Source organism: Gouania willdenowi, chromosome 8 (assembly GCF_900634775.1).
Source record: "Gouania willdenowi chromosome 8, fGouWil2.1, whole genome shotgun sequence".
Classification (NCBI taxonomy): Eukaryota; Metazoa; Chordata; class Actinopteri; order Blenniiformes; family Gobiesocidae; genus Gouania; species Gouania willdenowi.
In genome coordinates, this window is record NC_041051.1 from 18,356,851 (window position 1) to 18,380,761 (window position 23,911).

The window sequence follows — 23,911 nt, forward strand, 5'->3', positions numbered from 1 at the left end:
TATTTTGTTGTAAATTTGAAAAATAATAACTAAATATTAATAATGGTAATAGAGACAAAATAATACTGCGGGTCGAAGGAAAGGCTGTAGCGGGCCGGATTCTGTCCACGGGCCTTGAGTTTGACACCCCTGATATACAGAGTAAATATATACATAATCATAATACCAATTTTAAAAAATGCTTGAATTTACATAGTACTTTTTTTGAGGAGACTCAAAGTGAGTCTCCATTATTTATTCATACCAGTCACTCATATTTGCCATATCGGTGGTGGTAAGCTACAATTTAGCCACAGCTGCCCTGGGGGCAGACTGACAGGGGCGTGGCTGCCATTTTACACCTATGATCCCTCTGACCGTCAACATTCATGCACAATTCATACCCATTCATGATAGGCAATGTGGAGAAAGTGCCTTGCCCAAGGACACAATGACAATGACTCGGATAGAGCTGGATCAATGAATCAATAATACAATATTTGCACATATTTAATGATTATACTGTATTAAAAAAAAAGGGGAACTGGCTAATTCATGTTTGGCCATGCCTGAAACTCCACAATGTAACATGTTTATCATCAATATATCTATAAGGAACATTGTAAATGTACACACTGCAGTAACAGGTGGGTTTGTGTTACAGTAGTTGTGTTACACAATTAGAAAAATAAAAAAAAACATGATGATATCTGCTATAGTTTCTGAATTCATTAACCTGCCAATCATAGTCAGGGCATCATGCCAATGTCAACTCTCCCTCCACCTCCTTCATGCACCCACTCACACGTGCGCGCGCACACGCACTCACACAGCATATGGACGCGCGCCCCCTATGGCCCGCACTTCGCAGGCGCGGCATTCACCTTCCAACCTCTGCGCCTCTCCCCTCCTCCTCCTCCCGCTTCACACGCACTTTGTTCTGCGGGACGGAGGACGGAGGACGCCGTCGTTTGACCGCTCCGCCTGCTCACAGAGACACGGGACTTTTCTCCTTCCACCATCCGCATTAGAGTCCATGCAACACAGAAGACTCGCCTTACCGAGGGCTTCCTTGCGTCCTGGTGATGAGGCTGGTGGCGCACAGCCTGCACAGCGTTAAAGGAACAACTCAGCACCGGAGGAAACCGCCCCAGTGAGAGGTGCAGGAACCCACAGACAGCTGCAGAAGGTGTGCGCGTCGGGACGCTAACATTTCTACAAGAATGCATCTCTTCAGTGCCATTTTCCTACTTGTGATGTTAGCAGTCATTCCCACCCGGGTAAGATCCATTTCATACTATATACAAACACTGGAGGGGGAGAAACTGCACAAAAGTTGCTCAAAACTGTTCAAAGTATATGCTTTAAATATCAGCTGTGTTGAGTTTAGGTGAATAACCCATGCACGCGTGCATGAACATTACATTCAGGCAGTTTGTATAGACTATATAGAGCTAATGACTTAGGTTCAGAATTCACCACAGCATTGGTGGAAAGTGTAAGAAAAACATCCGTTCATGGCTCATTTGAAGACTGCTAAATGTAGCCTGTGCAATGTGGATGCAAGAGTAACAATCTCATTTTAAAAGAAGGAAAAGGTCAATGTTGATGTGTGCATGAGTCTGTGTGCACTCTGTGTTCACTCACATATGCTCCTTTATATCTACACATCACTGTCACACAGAGGTCCCTGAGCTGTGAGGACAGATGAGGCTGAAAGCAGCAGGAACCAATGTGTGAATACAAACTGTAATTAGTCTGTGTGTGTGTGTGTGTGTGTGTGTGTGTGTGGCGTGACAGTGGGGAGTCAAGCCGTGTCCGTTTGGTGAACTGACGACTTTTGATGTGACAGTCGTAAATTGAAGCGAAGGATGGTAAATTATTTGACCCAGAAAGGCTTTGCAGTCGAGGCAGGAGCGTTTGAACTTTGCAGGGAGGCAGTTCAGCTGGTCAGCATTCCCTGTGTAGGCTATAATTCACCAGAAAGAGTCGGCTCTGCTGATAAAGCGACTGCGGTTCACCTGTGACTGAGGTTTGACTGAAAGGCTCTGATCCAGTAGAAGAGTGAGCGGTGATGTGGCTTCAGCACCATGGACAGCGCCTCCCCTGTCGGTCTGACTGTGATGGCGCCAAAATTGAAAGAAAAAAAAAAAAAAAAACCAACATATGCATCCTTCTTATTCCGGGGCGTGCTACTGTAAATAGGATTATGGCAATAACAGCAAAATTAAAGAAGAAAGTAGCATAGTTGGTGTCCAACTATGTTCCTGAGGGCCTTATTAAAAAGTTTGGGCTGTCAGGTGTGAGATCAGGGGTCACCTACCTTTCTGAGCGATTTTGCCTGAAAAAAAAAAAAAAAAAACCTCTGATTTTTTAAAGAAAAATTAGAGTTTCACTTCGATTTCAATTTTTTTTTTTCAATGCACCAAAAATGACTGCACACATCAGATATATTGTCAAAAGTGCAACTTTATTGCTGTGATCGTCCTTAAGAGTTAAAATGCATAGAACAATCCCAAAATAAAAAGTAAATGATTCTCTGTCATTCAACTATTTCAAGCTTTAACCCAGGTTTAATAAAAGTGCAACAGCAACTTCACAGTAGCTTCAATTTTCTGATTAAGAAATCAGATAACTACATATTTTACAACATATAACATTACAGTTAAAACAATGATAAACTCTCCCCTTAGCATCTCAGCATAGCGTGATTGAAAAATCGAACATGCCTGTGGCACACATATAGTCTAGGATAAACAAATGTAAACAAAGAGGGGGCTGGCTCACATCGTGGATGGAATGCAAAAAAGTCAGAAAAAAATGTAGTGGGGGAATTTTTTTTGGATTATTTTTAACTCGAATTTGCCAAATAAAAATCGTTTTTATCTACAAATTTGATAAAACGATTAAATTGATTTTTTTGCCCAGCTCTATTCATAGGTACTCTTTAGTCCGAAGGGCGACCAGTTAGAAAAGCACTAAATACCAAATGTTCAATAATAAGGAAGGCTATAGCGGTAACTTATAAAATGGTATAGGAAATGTTTCACTTTTACATGTGACACTTTATTTCTCATTACATTTCATACAATATTATGTTCCTATTTCACTATAGCTACTAACAAACAACTTTTAACTAAATCAATAACATGTAACATTTGTAAATGTAACAATTGTGTCACATTTCATGAAAAATCCACCTTGCATTAAAAAGAGAAATCTTATAAATCGTATTATATATTACATATCACAACCCATACACTAAATCTGCAACACTTAAAAACATTGGTCACAATGTTTCAGTGAAAATGAACATTTAAAGATGGTGAATTGAGCACTAAGACTTTATCACGTGCAGCAGTATTTAACTCTAATAAATATGAACTACATCGTATATATCTTTGTGAGTTTGAATCCTGGAAAGTAAATCAGATTGAGATTAGATGGAGCTCATTGGTGACTGGAGCCCCTGAGGGCCCCTCACATGGTCCATGCGGCCTACCTGTGCCCGCGGGCACCGTGTTGGTGACCCCTGATTTAGATCACTGTATATAGTTTCACCTGGAAGAGTGAAAAACATGTGGCAAACCATGAAGGCCAGACCTAATAAATAAATGAACTACTGAACTGAGAGAATAATAATGATAAATTCATCACATCATACACTTTTCCTATGCCACTTGAAAATGCATTATGTAACAATGTGGGACATTTTAAAAACATAAGATCACTTTGGTTGCACTACATGAAACACTAATTATCGTTTAAACAATAAGCAAGGTTGGTTGGTGTAATTTTAAAGATAGATTTTACTTCACAGCAGATTATTGGTCAGTTCCATTCAGAAAAGGATATTTAAAAAAATAAATACATAAATAAATGAGTGGTTATTTGATTTTAATTTTAAAATAAAAAAAATTACATTACAATTTCAGGGCTTTTTTAGACGTCAAGAATGGGTAAACAAAACTTTAAAAAACAGTTGAATTTCATTTTCTGTTTCTAGAAATAAATAAAAAAAGATGAAAACTAAAACACACCTTTTTTCATATTGTGCGACTGGAAGTTGCCAATTTCAAAGTAAGAGCATGTTTAAGGACGGTTCTGTGTAGGAGTTAGAAATAATTCTGGTGCTGCTGTGTAAGATAAAATAATTACAATTACAATTACATTTTATCCATAGAGACATACAACAAGAACAGTCAGGGTTAAGTGACTTGCTCAGCATCCCACAGTGATGGACCAGTTTTGGATTTCAACCGTTGACCCTTCGATTACAAGCCCGCTTCTTTACCCGCTACACCACCACTGGATCAAAAAGTTGTTTTTTGAAAAAATATAAGAATGTTAAGGGCAAAGGACATGATTGCAGAAAAACTTCTTCCACCACCACTTTGGTGTGATGTGCGTGCAGAGATTCCTGCAGATTACAAGCCTTGTTTAGCCATGTCAAAATTCACATTGGAGACATTTTAGCCTGTGTTCGAGAAACCACAGATAGAAATAATATTTTGGTGCTCTTTCCAGAAACACAACAACATCCCCATACACGCTCTTACTTTGAAAATTGGCAACTTCTGGTCTGACCGTATGAAAAAGTGAGGGTTCTTTATGTTTTCATCTTCAAACGTTTCTTTTTTTGTGGTTATGTTTTTTTTTTTTTTTTATCCCTGATAATAAAAAATGCCTCAAATTTCCATCTTCATTTTTTAATTTTAAAACGAAAATCAAATAACCGCTCATTTTTTTGTTTCCATCCTTTTTTTTCTAACAAAAATATCCAATAACCAAATCCAACACTGACCCTTGTAGATCTCGCACTTGATAGCTTTCTGATAATTTCACTGATGGGCTTTAGTGAAGAGCCTAGAGCAGCACATAACACCTACATCCATCTCATTATTCTTCCACCCTTTTGTATTGTCAAAATAGGACACCAATAAGTAGGTATAAAGATATTGTGTGTGTGTGTGTGTGGGGGGGGGGGGGGATCAAAGTTAATCAGGATGCTCTTTTAGAATGGGAGGCTATTGAAAAAAATTATTTCAAAAAAAAAAAATAAAAAGATGCACCCAAGGGGATATAACAGTGGTTTATATGAGACATGTTGGATGTGAATAAGCACTTCTATAAGCCTTTTAAGGAGTAAACGCATAAAGGTTTCATTCTTTACAAGATTTTGCATTGATGCAAACCTTTTGTTCTGGATTCCAAGCAAATGATTTTGTTTAGATGGATACGAAACTCAGCAACAAAATGACTCCTAAACCCTCTTACATTCAATTAATGAGTGTACTCAACTAAATTTTACCTGTAGGATTTGAATCATGCAACCATGAGTGGATTACTAAACTCATGTATTTTCTTACACTTTTATTTCACTTCTCTGCACTGCATTAAAGAAAGTACAGAAAAAAATCCAAATGTCATACACCTCCAGCTGGTAGGTTGTAAATTACAATTATGTATCTAACATTCGTATACAGTAATTGGCCACGGGGGACATTGTTTTAAGTATTTACATTAAATATTAACATCTGAAAGAAAATGAGACACCATCCGTCTGCATAAAGCATAAAGAATTGATGATTTCCTGGGTTTTTTTGCAACAACAATGTTAACGTTCATGGCAGAGCTGAGATGCACACATAAACTCTGTCTGAGTTGCAGGCACAGACGTTTATGAAATATTTAGACAGCTTTAATAAGACATATGCACTCACTCATTCACTACTTGGTTTGTTAAGTGGCCATGAAGCCCAGGGGTCCTCAGTGCTACTGATACAAATGGGAACCTGCTTGACCTTGACACAAATGTCTCGTTATGGCGTTGCACGTCACGTCATGGACGAGAGGATACAGTGACAGCGCGTGCACGTGCGCACGTGTGAATGCGCACACTTTATAAACTGCATATATGTCTATGTGTATAAATATGCAGTTTATATAGTATGCATTATGTGCAGGCATGGATGCCCTGCACTCCCATTCTCAGGAATCTTCTGAGCACTGATTTAGCAGTTTTAACTGCTAACATTAGAGTGGTTAGAGAGGTTTACTTTCTCCTGTGCTTTATTGTTCTTTTTTGATGGTGTGACACAAAACGCTGTGTGTGAGGTAAACCTAATTGCACATCACACTCAAGAATAATGCACAACCTTGCTTGAGCATTTGGCAGTATTTTTTTCCTTTCTCTGTAGGTCTACTGTACACTGAACATCCTTTAAAAGCATGCTACGAAACTGAGAAATTCACCTTGAAACAGGGATAAGAATGGAGGGGAATCAAAAAAAGTGTGTAAACTCATCAAGCCAGGACTTAATAATAACTGAGCAGTGCGTATCAGGTTTATAGCCGTAGATGAGCACATACATTTAGTTTAATTATATTGAACTGCATTGTTTGTTGCTATAATACACCTTTGAAGCTTTAACTTATTGAGTAATTCAGGATTATAATGGCTATCATCGTACTAGTAGTAAGATGTTGAATATTGAAAATACGCGACTTGTTGTTACATTTCAAAGATAAGAGTGTGAAGTGCAGACCTCTATCATCAATCACACATGTGACATTATTACTTTTTGTCCAAACAAAACACCTACATTAAAAGCTTAATGAATATCATCTGCAACAAATTTTCTCCACTACTTCAGACACGGTTATATACCGCTATACACCTACAGTAGGTAAACACATTTTTTTGTTGTTGTTTGAATACCACAATTGCAAAAAAAGTTGGAATAAATAATAAACAAAGTTGTTTGTAGTAGGTTTTTTTTTTGGCTATATGAGTTGACTTTTTCTTTTTGTTCCCCCCTTTTTTTCCTCCTTTTTTTCTTCACGTAAACAAGTAAATTCCAGTCCAGAGTCACAATAAAATCCGATATCTTCCACTTAAGTCTGAATTCCCACCCCTGGTGGCTAATTCCAGCTTTTCTGCTGTTGTGCCAGTTTAAAGGTATCAAACTCATGTTTGCGCGCCATTTCAATTGAACTTTATTCATATTGTGCTAATAACAACTAATTAGTCCTTTCGTAGCACCCTTCACAAAATATAGAATTGTTTAAGGAAAAAAAAAAACAATTCCACGTGAACGAGCGTCAGCGAAGAGAAAAACACCACAAAGTAGAAAATCTCTGATCTCTTCCGAAATGGACTAGTGTTAGTTCCAATGAAGTGAATGATCTTTATACCTTATTTCTCCAACTTCTGAACTCTCTATATTAGAGAAGCGTAAATCAACAACACCTAATGATTTCTTTTGTGCAGCTACCCAGGAAGTACACATAGACAAGGCAACACCGTTTATTGCACCACGAGAACTCAGATGAGTGCAGTGTTTCACTGTTTTAAAACAACGTATGCTCAAAACACTATTTATCGCCTGAATTTGGAAAAATACTTTAATTACACATCATTGTGTGACATTGCTACGAACTTGTTTGAAATTTCCCATTTTTATGCAGACAGATATTGCACAAGCGATAAAGAGCTGTGAATGCACACTTTCATCAACGCCGCGAGACAAAAAGGGAAACAGGCTGGACAAAATGTGCTCTGCCAAGCAGCGACGTAACCTTCACCTTGAGAATTAAACAAATGAAAAGCTGCAGAAGCAAGTGTGTAAATCTGCCAGTGAAAGTCAAAGACGTGCCACTCGTAACATCAGCGTGCTAGGCTAGACAGATCCTGCAAATTATTAACGCTGCATGACTGCACAAGCCTACGCAATTAGAAGGTCAAGCAGCAACATCTTTTCCACTTACTTAGGAACATCACAAATCATGTAAGCAGATCATAATGCATCCTCTAATTAATGAAGAAGATACCTTTTTGTGCTTGGGTACTGTTTGTAGTGATATCATCAGTTTCATCTGTTTGCCAACCTGTTACATGAGATAACATTTCAGTGCTTTTCGTCAATCAGGGAAAATCATGTCTCGTATAATGTGGGCGAAAAAGTGAACAGGCACGGCTAGATTAGCCTCTCCGCCCGTCACCGCCCTCACATTCTCCCCATCAATACACTTCACAATCAGCCACAGATAATGAGGTTGTGTTCTGTGTGGTTCACTGCTGCATGCAGAGATTGAATCGTATGTTCTCGCGTCCTTGCTGATTAAGAGCGAGTTTGAATTGTTGCATGATAATGATACCATATTGTGTGAAGAGGGAGCCGCGGAGAGATTGTTTCAGAAAATACGCCCCTTCAGAAAAAGGACAGAAGCAAAGAGCCTTTGAGCCTTTGTGCTGTCTGCATCTCATCCTCTCATCCTGATGTTTGATTTGCTGTTATTGAAAGATTGCGTCATCATCAGAGACATTTGTATGTATGCGCGTGTTTGGTAGCAACAAATAGTCAGTCCGTGCACAAAATTAAGAAGGGATTCATCTTTGTTTTAAAATGAAGGTAGACAAGACAAAAGCACGTTAATATTGGCTAATATACAGACTGACTTTTTGTGATATTGTCAAGGTTTGTTCTGTAATGATGATGGACCTGCTCTAGGTCAATTTTCCAATTGCAGCTGCTTGATGACTCATACAAGGGTGACATTAGTGTGCAATGATGGCAGTCAGCTATTTCAAGGTGCTTCCCTGTGTCCAAATGAAATGAGCTGATGGTAGCGCTGCAATGCCAGGGATGAGCTTTGCAGGCGGGCAGTGGTCTGCGTGGTAATTGGCTAATGGATGCAGTGTCAAGTAGAAAAGAATGAGGTCATCAGCCTGACTCTCACACTAGCCGAGACCCCCTGTTATAGCTGCCCCCTTCATGTAAGAGGGTTGTGTCAGCAGCAAGGTCATGAATTAGTGGCAACAATGCTTGTATATACACAACAAGTACAGCACATATGCATGACCTTTTCTTAAGTACAAAAACACAAATATTGTTTTTGAAAAGTTTTTGATTGTCTTTTTTAATATATAAAGCTATATAAAATCAATTGTACATGTAACATAAATCAAATATTTATTTTTAAAAGAATTTCAAAATAAGAGGGTAAAGGCAAGGATTCAGGTGCCTGGACTTATAGTTTATATACTTATATATATATATATTAGATTCATTGTGGGTTTCTAAAAAAGGCCATAGGAGTGCCTGGTTTTGGCAAAACAATGAAATCTAACATATATCATATTTTTCTCAAGTTATTACACATGTGCTCTTATTGACTTTTATCCTGAGTGTTATATTCAAGGTCTCTGACAGATCTACTCAAATTAGTATTCTGTCATGTGCTATTCTGTCTACCCTTCCCTACAGTGGTAAATATTAGATGTAGAATAAACCTAGTATTTACTTAAGGGTGTCCTAATCTAATACATATAGCAGATAACTGTCCAATATTAGCAAAAAAAAAAAAAAAACAAGCATCAGATTATATTGACCTGCATCTAAAATCTCAGATATAAAGCCATCTGATACATCATTGTTTTTTATTGGATTTATTGAGGTTATTTTTCAGGGTCTTCTCATTTTTGTATTCATTTTTTATTTCATGTAACTGTAGATTATGGTTATGTTTAACTTTAGCTAGTGCTTATTTTTCACTTTATATATATATATATATATACACAATACACATACACTAAAAAATAAGTAATAAGAGTTAGGGATGTCCCGATACAACTTTTTCACTTCCGATATGATACCGATATTACAGCCTTGGATATCGGCCGATACTGATATTGATCCGATACGATATCAGCACAAATCATGCATACTTTTATTATTATCTTATTTTGTAGTGTGGAATGTTAGAAAAGGCTTGATCAAGTGATAATAATAATAATAATAATAATAATAATAATAATAATAATAATTTTTATTTGTAATGCACTTTACATTTGATGCCAAATCACAAAGTGCTACAGGATTAAAAACAATAAATAATAATAAATAAATAAAACAACATATATTAAAAGACGGGACTAAAAGAGGCATTAACTGTTAAAACAAGTTTCTGTAAAAAGGTGATATTTTAAGTTTTTTCTTAAAAATGTCCACCGTTTGTGGGGCCCTGAGGTGGTCTGGGAGGACATTCCACAGGCGATGGGCAGCGGCTTCAAAGGCCCTGTCGCCCATTGTTTTGAGCCGTGTCCTGGGCGAGACGAGACGAATAGGTTACTTTGTTGGAGTGAGAACCACAGTCACCTATGGATAGAAGTGCTGGAGTGGAAAATTTTATCGGAGAGCTTATATCGGTGATTTTAGATGCTATTCGATAAAATCCGATATTCGTTTTCTGGCTGATATCGGACCAATATCTGATATCAATATCGGATTGGGACCTCTAATAAGAGTATGAATCTTGCTGATATTGCATGGGATCGATATTGGTATCGTCAGACTCCCAAGGCAGCAATCAATATTGTATTGCAAGTGAAAAAGTTTCATTTTTTTTAATTAAAAAACATTATTGACCTCAGGGTAACATGTAATACCAATTAAGAAGGACTTTCAGGACTTTTAGGTGTGATTGCCAACTATAAATGTAGAATAAATCATTGTTATGCAATCAGTACATTGCTGCTGTTTTGGGAACTCTTCTATGACACATTCATGTTCCATCTTTTTGGGGTGTATGATCTCGACAAGAACTACTTTACAATGACTAACATTAAAAGTCTTCCGTTTATTAAACACAATATCTAGAATATTCTTTGTATATTTGCTGTCACCAGTGCATGGATGGATGGGTATCATCACATTCCCTCCCCTACGTTCTCCCCTTTCTGTCAGTGTGAGTACACTGGAGGGTGCAGGACTCCCAGGGCTTTATGTCTGTGACTCTAAGCAAGAGTGACATTTCTCTGACAGCACGCAGAACATGCACACACAAGCATGGTCAATCATCTAAGCACGCATACGCGTTTTTGTCACTGACTCCGCCTCATGCTCTTTATACCTAAACATGTCAGCAGTGACATAAAGACCCAAACAATTCACTGATTGCAACAAACAAGGAACCCCGTTGTATACTTAAACATCTAATCAATTCTGAACACTTTCCCTCCAGCCGAAGGGGTTACAACAGGCGTTACCCTGGTAACTGCCACCGTGGGCCTCACCCAGTGTTTTTAGTCCGTGCGTAAGGGTGTGCATCTGTGTGTGTGGGTGCCCATCTGCTGGTTTTTGCATTGCAGAAGGCACCTCCTGACCAAATTTCTGTTCGACCTTGCTTTCCCCCGCTCGATGAATCTTTTATGAGGCTGGCAATGTGGGTTTCTGTGTAGAAGATTGGAATATAAATATGGCTGTTGCGCCTAGAGCTCCTCTTCCCGCACTGATACAAAAGCTTTCATAAGACGGAGCAGATTGGGCAAGCTGCTACATGAATGCTGCTCTTCACTTCTCTCACTTTTATCTGAAGAAATTAGAGAGCGTTGAGCTGTCTCCAATACCAGATGGGCATTTGGCTGCATTTGTATAGGGTTAAACAACATTTGACACTCTCAGTGAGAGAAGATATTATTTAACTATCTATCTATCTATCTGTCTATCTGTCTATCTGTCTATCTATCTATCTATCTATGATGTAATTACAACAAAGCTAATTATATTCTTCTTTATCTGATTCATGCTTTGGGTTATAAGCTTTTAATTTCCATGTCTTTATGAGGCGACCAATATTAACAGATATATCCTCTAGTTATTATTTACTTTATCAGTTTTACTCTAGGGAAGACAATTAAGAATTATGCTGCAGGGTCGAGGCAGAAGCACGTATTTTTTTAAAAAGCCGTTTAATTGATGTGTTTTTCGGGTAGTGCTGTCACAGCCATTCAGTAGGGTCATTGATGAGGGAGGCTCTCTCTGACTGTGCCAAGCCTTAAAGGCTCCAGTCAGGGAGGCGTGGGAGCCCAGCAGCCACCAGACACTTGTGCATATCAAGCAGGGCTGGCAGAGCCGTGCTTTGCAGCCCCACGGTGAGCAAGGTAGAGGAGTCCTTTGATAGAGACACTACACGTAGGAGAGGGAAGATAACAAGACGCTCCAGTGGCAGGAACACCATCTTGCATTACATTACGCTGCCTGGTTCACACTTGGTCACAGTGTGCATTAGTGAGGAGGACACTCGAGGTACCAGTCACCCATTTGAACAGCTGTATGCACAACTTTGTTGGTATCAATTGCAAGTAGAAACAGGTGCATACTGATCGTAATACAGATGCATGTTTTTAGGGTGAGAACTAAATTGGATAAAAATCCTGTTAAATGTTATGTCCAGTCTGCCCGGAATGATGTGCAAAAAGACTTAAAACTATGACATCTCACAACCACAATAAATCCAAGTTAATTGTGAATAACAGAAATGTCCTTTTTGAGTTTCTTATGATGTCCCATTAGTGTTTCCCTGTAATGTGTGATTGGCTTTGTTTTAAATGTTTTATTTTATTTTACATGTGTGTATTTTAGCTATTTCTTGCACAGTGTTCACATTTAGGTCCCGTTGAGAGGAAAATGACTGAATCTCAATGAGTTTTACTAGGTGTGATTAAATGAATTTTTTGTAATGTTATGATTCTGAAGTTGCCTGTGAGCGTTAGTGGGTTTAATCAGGGAACTCGTGTTTCATTCCACATTTGGAAACGAGCTGCCGCGTGTTGGTTCTACACCAGACTGGCATCCAATCGAATTATTAGTTATAGAATATTGATGAATGAATGAATGAATGAATGAATGAATGAATATTCCAAATTGTACTGTCTTGTTCAAAGTCCCCTATAAATAAGGACAATTTTTTTTTCTTCTTTTGTTTAACTTAGTTTTTGTGATTTTTGTGATGACTTTTGAAAGTGATTTAACCTTTTACATCAAAAGAGCAATTTGAGAGCATCAAATCAATCCCTATTAAAGATAATTATAACATTCACAGGGAGGAGATTGATTTAATGTCCAGCGATGCAGTATATCACAGACAGATGTTCTATATATAATAGTTTAAAAGCATTACATTGAATTTGGAAAACAGCATTTCCAGAGAAAATGCAAGTGAGAGTGAGTGCTTTATGGTGAAATTGTCACACAGATCTGAGGGTTATACCGACTCTGAGGAGTTGTCTAGCAGCAGCAACATAACACCTTTTTCAAAAGTGAAATAAATCATTAATGATGAAACAAACAGAAGGCCAGAACATAGGATTGTCCTCAGTAATGTGCACATTGGGGTACCCCGATTGGTAAAAACTGACTTAGTGATGAGTTATCTTTGGAAAACACACTGTATAATAATATAGAACTAATTTCAATGGGGATAATGCTGTAATTAATTATATATAAACATTTATGTGATGTAATCTTCACCTATATACCTGTAATTTATAGCATTGCTATTAGGGGTGGGTACCTCTGGGTACCTCACGATACGATACGCGATACACAGCTCACGGTAATGATTATCTGACGATACGGCGATTATCAATATATTGGTCGGAAATCAATCTACGAGAATCTATGACATAACGAGAAAAAAAAAATTAAGTGAAAAAAAACAGTTTTTATTTCATATCTCTGAAAGACAATAAATAGAAAAAGTGTCCTATGAACAGTGACACTATTTTAGTGTAACATTTCTGTAAATAAGTGTCAACATACCAATGTAAACGAATAAGTATCTCCAATAGTGCTTTCTGTAAACAAAAAATAGGGTCTTTCTTATCAGTGACACCAGTATAGTGCAATATTCCAGTAAACAATATATTGGTTCCTTCAACAAACATTGACAACATTTCTGTGAAGACCTACCTGCACATTTTAGTGAAAAAGGGTTTTGAAAAAAAAAAATGTTACTCATGTTTTGGTCATTATTATTATTATTATTATTAATATTGGGATGTTCAGAATAACAGCACACACAATAAACACAGAGAGAATGAACCAATAATAAAAAAAAAAAACTCCAATATTCTAATATCTAGAAACTGGAAAGTCTTGAGTTACTGAAGTCACAGTTTTGTCACCTCACATATCAGAATCAAGCAAGAATAAGGAGGATTTCCACACACACACGCACGCACACAAGCACGCACACACACACACAGTTGCAGCACAGCACCTACAGTGTGAGAGAGAAAGAGATCGACAAAGATAAAAAAGAAGATGGAGCAGAAGTGCTAGAAATGAAATTTGGAAAATGCAAGCAGGAGAAAAAGTCTGAGAGCTTTCCGACTCTTTCCGTGTATTTAGTTTCCTCCCTTCGAACCGAAAGGAGAATAATAATTCATGGTCTATCACTCTGTCACTATGATTTTCTATCTTTCACTGGCAATGACACTATACTTGTAGATTGTCTTTAATTAGCTCTACACTACACAATCAATATGGCCATAACCATTACACACATGGCATATGCACCACGTCACCCATGTCAGAGAAACACCAGAAGCAGCAGGAAGAGATGATCAATGCTGACATTAAAAATATGAGGGGAAAATGATGACGAACGGCACTTTTGAGAAATGAGGAAATTAATTAGAATGTGATTAGAAAATGTAATGTGATGATTAGACCTTCCTTTGCTATTTTACCATGAAATCAATATGTGTCTGTGTGTGCGGAGTCATGAATGTCTGCATTAAAAAGAAATAAGGTCAGAGTTCTCCTTCTTTATGGCCCAGCACTGATAGACCTACCATGTCATACCATGCCATGAGATTGAATGCAGCATTCTTTATAGTATTTTCAAACCGCAGAGCTGAGTGCCTCAGCCACACTAATGGCAATGTGATGAATAGGTATTCAGGAGAGGTCTATCTCTCTAAGCCTTATTGCCTCTGGCTACTGGTCCTCTCAGGCCCAGCTTCCATTCTGACTCTCCTCAGTAAGAGTACCAGGCTACAATAAGCTGCAGGGATCTTCACAAGAGATTACTTCCTCCTTGTCAGGCCCATTTTACTTAAAATGTCCCGGATCGATATCCGACATCAGCTGTTATTATGGAAGCAGTCGTGATTTTAAGCAAACGTCCCAGCAAAGGAAGTAAATAGAACATGTGCTGCCTTGCATCAAACTAAGAATATTTACTGTTTATCTGTACATACTTCAATGAAGCTTTTGGATCCCAAAATGCACGACAGTAATAACTTAATATAAACAATCACCCTCAGACAAGGATGTCATTAAATTTTCCATTAATAATTCAATTTGTGTGGTGAATATATTTCTTCAGAAAGCTTGTGATATGCTCTCAAGCCACAGAGTATTTGTGTCATTGTAATCCCATCTTTATTCTGATTACATTCTAGTCCTTTTTTCACCCATGCGAATTAGAATTAATGCAGTAATCAACAATGATGCATCTCGGGTGAATTGAGCTGCGCAGTTTCAGACTGACATGTCATGGGGACAGCAAATTAAAATACCCATGCTAATGATTACCAAAATAAGGGACTCCTGCAGGGAAAATAAAAATCATTGCAGATCTATTCTTGTGTTGCTCAGAATATTAATGCACACCATGGCCTTGCTGTTGCATTATCAGCACCCAGATATGCCCCAGCATCATTGAGTGCCATAGACGTGATTTGTGTACATGCAGGAAACAAATACACAGTAGCAGTCATACCATTAATTATTATGAATTAATTTATCCCAAAATAAAATAAAACATAATGGCATACAAAAGGTGTGACTATCAAGACCATTGAATAGTCAAAAACAATAGATTTTGCAGGAACCCACAGCGCTGACTTAGGGTGTTAATTGGGACGCAACCATTAGGGTGAACCAAAAAGAATTACAGTGACATTTTATCACATACAAGGTAAGAATATATATTGACTGGTGGTTTATTGTCCATCACACCTGTTAGTGAAGGAAGCAATGTATGATAATTCAATTTACCCATCATCCTCTAACCCAGTGGTTCCCAATCTTTTTTGTCCCGTGTATCCCTTTCGTATTTTCGTCGAATCATTTGTACCCCGTTTTCATATCATAAGTACCATCTTCATAATTTCATATGCATTTTCATTTTTTGGAACAGCAAGCTCTCCTAAACCCCTAAATGTGTCTCAAACATTGGTTCCCTATGGTTTAATCTTCAAATTCAAAACACTGAGAGGAATTTAAAATGGAATTTAGTTAAACTACAACTTTTATGTGATTACTTCAATAGTAAGTAAATAGTCACCTTTGTAAAATGTAGGTACTTATTGTCTCCTATTGTCAGAAGTGTGATAAAATGGCCTCTACATCATAAAATAATCATGTTTCAAGAAATGACAAGAAAATATAGTATTATAGTAATTTAGCAATAGTACTATTAGTTTGTAGTGAACTTGACCAGAAAATTGTCTTAAAAGGAACTAGAAACATTTACCGATTATTTTTGGTAAATCTTTCTGTGTACCCCCAGCACTGTGTTCCTGGACCCCTAGGGGTACACGTACCTCTGTTTGGGAACCACTGCTCTAACCTACTTGTTCTCAAACTGACGTCCGAGAAAGGGCCGTAGCTGGGGGTCCGTGAAATAAATAAATAACAAGAATAAAAACTATTGTGTCATTAAAAAGTGCATATACATGCATATAGGGGCCAATACACTAATAAATCAAAATATGATTTACATGTACAGCATATGGATACTAAACATGACACACTGCTGTATCACTGTGACGTGCGATAAATGTTTTAATGATAATAAAATTGTGCATAAAGTTTGTTTTTTTTGTTTTTTAGTAAATGTGCACATATTTTGTTTATTGCTAACACATTATACACATTTTCACAAGACTAGGTACTCTTTAAGTTGATTTGTACTACAAATATCTTAAATATTGAAGTAGAAACATCACAATAAATAGATTCTTGTTGCATTTAAAGCTACAAATGGTAGTGAACTTTGTTTAATTGATGTAGCTATTATGAGGGGAACCTTGACATAGATGCTCTCCTGTGAGGATCTAAAACGTTTAGGAATCACTGCTGTAAACAGCTGCTGTCCAACCAATAAGAACACTACGTCTTACTTCCCAGTAGCTAAACATCATATGACTTCAGACTATTGTTGCAAAGCTCCAATTTCTTCTCTGGGTGTCCATTTTATTCATTTAATTGATATTTTCCTTGCTGTTTGTTTGTGTAATCACTGAAAGGATTCATGACTTAACATTACGACAATGCAGACGCATCTTTATTGTGTCTTCAGATGTCAGTGTGTTAGCAACAGAATTCAGGCTCAAACGAGACTATTAATTTACAGAAAATCCTATAACACATAACAAAAACATCATTAAAGTGCACAGTGACAACCTAATTCATTTATCCATACGTTTATTCTTCCATTTTGTCTGTAACTCTGTGTGGCTATAAATGTGATATCCAGTTCGGGGCTGTTTTGGGATTTCCTTCTGCAGCATGCTGAAGCTGTGTTGTACTAATAATGTCACCCTAATTAAATGTTACAGCTTCTGTGAGCATTAATGACCTGAAGACAGAGGATACAAATGGAGGCTTCAGTGTGAGCTCTGACAAAGAGCGAGGATGCAGCACTGCAGGCTGGCTTCAACGTTTCCCTGCATTGCTTTTGTACAACAAACTGCTGATGGGCTCTAATCATTGTTTGCTGCAGACCACATCAAGCAAAGAGCATTGGGATTTTTTGGCTGCTGGTGTTAGCTGTCAGTTAACCAAACTATATTAATAGATATTTTTAGCTTCAGTGCAGCAAAAGTTGCAGAAAACTGGTAAAAAAAAAAAAAAAAAAAATCATGCTTATGTGTTCTGTAACTCAGTGGTTCCCAACCTTTCTTGACTTGTGTACCCCCTCACTCATACGTGAACATAACACAACTGAATATCAGCAAGTTAAGTCAAAATTTTATTTCATCTTCTTAAATTGAACAATTAATATTCAGGCATTATCTTTTTATTTAACTCAAATTAAACATGAAATGATGTTGCCTTCAAGGCAATAAAAATGATAAATATAAGAAATAATATTATAGTAAATGTTTGCATTATTAATACTAATATATTATGATTATATTGTTCTTAAAGAAAAATAATAAAGTTGAAATTAGAAAAAAATAAGAATAAATAAAAAATAAGTGATATAAATAAATAAATACAAAACAAATAATTAACCTGCCTATGTTATATATATGTTTTATGACATTTACCACAAAAGGAGCTTTTTTGAATATGTCCCCTTCAAACAGGCATTTAAACTTTAAAAACAAGTCATTGCGCACGCGTACCATTATATTGATGGACTTATGACATGACTGAGAATATGTTTTATTATTTTGGAAATAAATTCTTAATTTTGCCACGTACCCCCTGCAATGTGTACCACAGTGATTAGGTAATCATATTAATAGCCCCACTTTGATACTGATGGAGTTTTGTTAACAATAAGTTGGACAAAGATTAAATGAGAAAATGTGAAGCCCTTTCTCCATTGATTTTTTTTCTTGCATTCTAACCAAGCAGTGAATGCAGAGAATCCAAGAGGAGTTCTCAGCTGGTCTGGAAATATAGATGAATACATCACTAATGAAACAAAGCCCTGTGAAAGGATATTAATAAAGTAATGGAAGAGCACTCAAGTCCAGCAGTGCCGTGGGGTTTTACAAAAGGAACCCCTCCACAACCCTCGGCGAGAATCCGGCTGGTGACTTTCAGCAAGTCAATTAGATGATTTTATCAGTTGTGCTGTATAACAGTAATGCTGTTGGAAGAGAAAATGAGATTCCCTGGAAGACATGTTACCATCTGGATGTACAAAGTCAATTATTGAGGGTGTTTGGAAAAAAGCCAGATCTGCAACTTAGGATGTTTTAAAGAGTAACAGAATCAGAACATGCTCCATTAGCAGGCTTCCTTTAAGCCTCAGCTACCTTTCCAATAGGAAGAAGACTTCCAATTTGATGTTAGTACCGTAATTACTGCTCTCTCATCCCCTCTCCCGTCACCCTCAAGCAGCAGGAAAAAAAAAAAATGTTCGATTCGCAGGTGGGATGAAAGGTCACAGAGAGTATAAGGCTTCCCTGCTCTGCGATCCTTAAAAGACCAGGATTGTAATCAGGTCTTTAATCAGAGATAGAAAATGATGATGTGTCTCAGTGCACGTCTGTTACCAACTGTATGTTTAACTGCTACAGTGAGAGTTTATGTAGGGAGGAAAAGTAAATAGGTTTATTTACCTCCAAGAAAGGAGGGAATGAGGATTGAGACACATCAGGCGATGCTGCTGGCATGAGAAGAAGCCGAACACAGAGTCATGCTGTGCTGCACAATGCATGACAGCTGATTGCTGCATGATGCTCTTGCTTATTGCCTTGATCAAGACTTTCCTTAGGAAGCCTGAAGCAAAATGTGGTGCCCTGCTACAGTGTGATTGAGCTATTAGGGTTCCAACCCTATAGAGTTTATCATTGCAAATACTCTACAAATAGTGGACCATTGAGATTGTAATCAAGGAAGCAATCAGAAGCAATCAATTGCTCCATGGAAGAAAAAAAGTGGACTTGTATGATAGAAATAGATTCAAGGATCTTCAGCGTAATATTTTAGCTTTGCCTGCTCTCATCTTTTCATGTCTTTAGAAAACAAACAGGTTGAGCTGCCATCTTTAATGAAATCACAAGAAGTCGATCTATTTATTCATTTAATCCACAAGCTTCATATAGAGCCGGGATGTCTTCAATTTGATATGGACCAAAACTCATATCTCACAATACACGATATAAATCTCACTATTTTTAATACAAATAAAGTCTTACCAGAAAGACAATTCAGGCTCACACAGGCACATTTTTTTAACAAACAGCTGCACAGTATGTGCCACTTTTGTCTTTTTCTCCTCTAAGGGACAGCACATGTGAGTGAGTTCTGTAGTGTGGTTTTTTTCAGGTGATGGTCTGGGTTAGGACGCACTCAGAAATCCATCAAAGTAGCGAAAGCAGCGACTTTCAAAACAAGTGTTTTAATACAAAATAGAAATATTAATAATTAAATCTTGATATACTGCCCAGCCCTAGTTCAGGGTACAAATAGTTTTAGGTCAATAGAATAGAATACCAGGTTATTATTTCAACATTAAAGTGCCCTAATTTGCATTTCCACATATAAATGATGTGTAAAGTAGGGCTGCTCAATTATAGAAAAAATAATAATCACGATTATTTTAGTCATAATTGAAATCACAATTAGTCAAATGATTATTTGTCAACCAAGAAGTTAAACATAAATAAAATCTTTCAAACACTAAAATCAAGTACGTTCACTTTTGCACAAAACAAAACACTTGATGTGTCTTTGCTCTTCGTCTTCATCATCAAACCCAAAATGTTCCCATAGAAGAGAATTTAACTTGCCACTTGTTTACCAAGTGTTTTTGCTGCGTTTCTCCTGCCATGTTTAAAGACCACTAGCAACAACTTTCCTCGTGTTAGCCTGCAGGCTAGCTTTGGCTTTTTCTCAATTATTTTTATTTTGTAATCTTTGGGTGTAATAATCGAAATTGTAATCGAATTTTGATTAATTGTGCAGCCCTGGTGTAAGGTATGTATGGCATCAACAATATCCAAGCAACAAGTGACCTTAAACTTAATTTCACTTAAAGGGGACATATCATGCTAAATTCACTTTTTTAGCCCTTAAATGCATTTTGTTGTATATTTAGAGTGTTTAGAAGTACAGAAAAGTTCAAATTAGCCTCTTCAGGTGCTCCGTTGATATCTTAATATTCTGTTTTGGTCATATTTTTCTCTTTTCTATTCTCTATTACGTTATTTGAACAATAAAGTCACAGTATTTGCAGCTGAACTGCTAAATTAGGACATCGACACCAGACCCAACACTTAGAGCAATCCGCCATTTTTATTTCTCGCTTTTATTTTGTAGTCCAAGCTCAAGGATGCCGAAGTTACGAGAGGATAAGTCAAAATGTTCGGTTGTTGGATGTAGTAACCCACACGCTTCATTACAACGTCTCCCAGCATCAGAACCTTTTCAAAGTGCCTGGTTGAGTTTTATTTTTCACAGAAACGTACCCACATCTGTGGGTAAGGTCATTTTTGTGTGTGCGAAGCACTTCAAGGATGACTGCTTCTGCAACCTCCGCCAGTATAAAGAAGGATTTGCCGAAAGACTTTGTCTGATTGAGGGTTCAATTCCTTCTATCTTTGGAGACGACGAACAGAGCACTTCGGTAAGCTGTAAATAACGCTAAAAAGTGTGATGATAAGACGTCCCTGTCATTGTTTTGTTAGCATTAGCAGTTGCACCGTCTTCATATGTTAGCGCTGTGTGCTCGTTTTAGGTTCATCATCTTCATTTTCATCTCGCTCCGGCGGGTCCGATATTGGGACCAAATTTTTATTATTTTATTTCATTTGGAAAAATATTTTAAAATAATATAAGTAAAAATTACAGGATTTTGGATAACTTGAGAATTTCAACAATTTGCAAATATTGGGAAATTCTACTGATATATTTTTAACTGAATTAGTTGGATAATTTGCACTACAATTCATGTTTTTTCTGTCACTTTTTACTTTTCTCTTGCCCCCCAGGCCTTGAGTTTATGTGATATAGAGTATTGTTTTACCACCAAACAGGAAAGAAAGAGTGAAACAGAGCTTTGAAGTTTCTTTAAGTAAATGTTGTATGATCACTCTCCTCTTCTGATGTATTATGAATGTATTCTCTTCATTGAGGCTTCATTGGAGGGATGTACAATCCCTACATGGAAGGGCAGAGGATGGTCTGTGTGCTATAATTACCACAGCCAGCCATTCACACTTTTAATATTGATTTACTTTTTCTACACCTGATCCAGCGAAACAGACATTACTGCAGTTAGACTCATAAAGGCAGACCCTCAGGCACCAGTGCTGCTTTGTTTCCATTTCCCCCCTTCTTTTCTGCAGTGGCAGTATACTGTTACATGCATGGCACAGCTCCACCAGGTCCCTCACACTGCACTGTGGCACCAACCATTAGTGAGGACTGTAGACATTTCACAGCTCAGTGGAGAGAGAGCGCGTTGTTCAGGCAGCTGGACACAAATTCCGAAAAGCACTTACACGCGCACAAACAAATGTAAGCGTAAAGAAATCTACATAGTCAAATAAAATCTCTTTCAGAAGACATTTTTAACGCTCGAGCAAATCTGTGCAAACATCTCACAACTAAATGATCATTAATGTTTTATAAAGATTGTACTCCTGCAAACAATAACAGCTGTTTGGTGCATTTTTTTTTTTATACATGTGTCACCTTCAGAGACAAAAAACTACTAGAAGTGGTATCTTCTCATTAGGATTCTATAGCCTACACTGATATATAGGGTTAGCATAAATAGTTAACAACGCTGATCACGTGTGATCCTCATGCAGCCTCATAGATCATGTCATGTTTCATCCCCAGTCAATCACCTGTGAGGTTTGGCCGCGCTAAACGTCTGACTTTATATGCGCTGATGGCTCTCGGCTTGATTATTGAGCATTTTCATCGAAAAGGTTCTCCTCTTTGTGCTTCATGCATGCAGGCACGGGTCGATCTGTGTGCATGGTGCTTCTGTGCTCACACTGTGAAATCTAACATCCTGGACGAGTACCTGTAATCAAAGAGCCATGGTTAAACACTCCTTGCTGAGAATCTATCTCAGTGTCTGCTGGTATAGCTGGGCAATATATCCAGAGCCAAGATATATTTATTTTTCCATTTTTGGGATATAAAATAATACAATATCTCCTATGTCGATATATATATTTTATAGCTTATTTTGTTTTGAAACGACTTGTTTTTTAGTCACTGCTTTCACTACTTCTCAGAACAGCATCAAAAGCACAGTTTGATGGATTGCTGAGTGCATCCTATCACAGACCTTCCCCTAAACCAGGGGTCTGCAACCTGCGGTTCTGGAGCCTCATGTGGCTCTTTGACTCTTTTGCAATGGCTCCCTATAGCTTTCAAAAATAATGAAATAAATTATTATTTTCTTACAGTGTATTATTGATTAACGATTTTGACACCAAATAAAATCAAGATATAATGATTTGTCAACCTAAAAATAAATGACATTGTGCAATGACTGCCACCTTCCTACTTCACCTCCTGAAACATCTACAGGTCATTAACTTTCCCTTCACCTGTGGTTAACCTTAAGTTTTAAATCCCTGGTAAGATAACTAAATCAACTAAAAGACTATTCTGGAACTAAATATACATTTTAAATGTGTGGGGATTGGTACATTTAACTGCCAACATGCCGGCTAAATATGCATGCATGATATGTGGCAAGAAATTAGCAATTAGTACATGTTGACTGATATTATGGGTTATCAAATTCTCAAGTTCTTCTTAGATACATTATCTAACAAAAACATTTTTTACATAACATTATCCGTTTTAATTTTAACTGTATAGAATTGTATACACTATGTTGTCTTTAGAGATCAACCGATATGGATTTTTTTTTAGGGCCGATGCCGATACCGAGTTTTTTTTTTTCCATCAGCCTTAGCCGATGACCGACAAAAAGAAACCATGAATAATAGTCCATTCCAACACAACCCCAGAACATAATGTAATATCAGATGCGCATTAAGCAACAAACTGTTCAAGTTTCTGTTCTAAATTGCATCAACATTAACAGGAATAAATGTTCCTTCTCAGCTTAGCGCTAGCATATTGCTGTAATGTTGAGAAGCAGAGAGGGAGGGAGAAAGACACACACACAAACACTTCAGCCAGCTGCTCGTTAAATAAAACTGCTACAACAACACGGAACCGCGGAACAACGTCAGCTAAGTTGAACAGTTAAAAGATGCTTTGAAAGTTTAAAACTTGCCGTTGGGGTTGAAGAGCTTCCTTCACGCTCTGCTAGTGGGAGGAGGGGCTCTGCAGCCTCTGTCTCCAGCAACAGCCTGTGGCAGTCGCTGTGTATGTTAAATGGATCGGTGAACACAGCA

At 37.5% G+C, this 23,911-nt stretch overlaps 1 protein-coding gene across 1 annotated transcript in view; it reads left to right on the forward strand.

Moving 5' to 3' along the window:
- Positions 1–862: 862 nt before the first annotated feature.
- The window catches only part of olfm2a (olfactomedin 2a), a 52,619-nt gene continuing 29,570 nt past the window's right edge, over positions 863–23,911 (forward strand). The window contains exon 1 of the mRNA XM_028455272.1: positions 863–1,259. Coding sequence (XP_028311073.1) covers positions 1,203–1,259 — 57 coding nt within the window. The 5' untranslated portion in view covers positions 863–1,202. The remainder of the gene's footprint in view (positions 1,260–23,911) is intronic.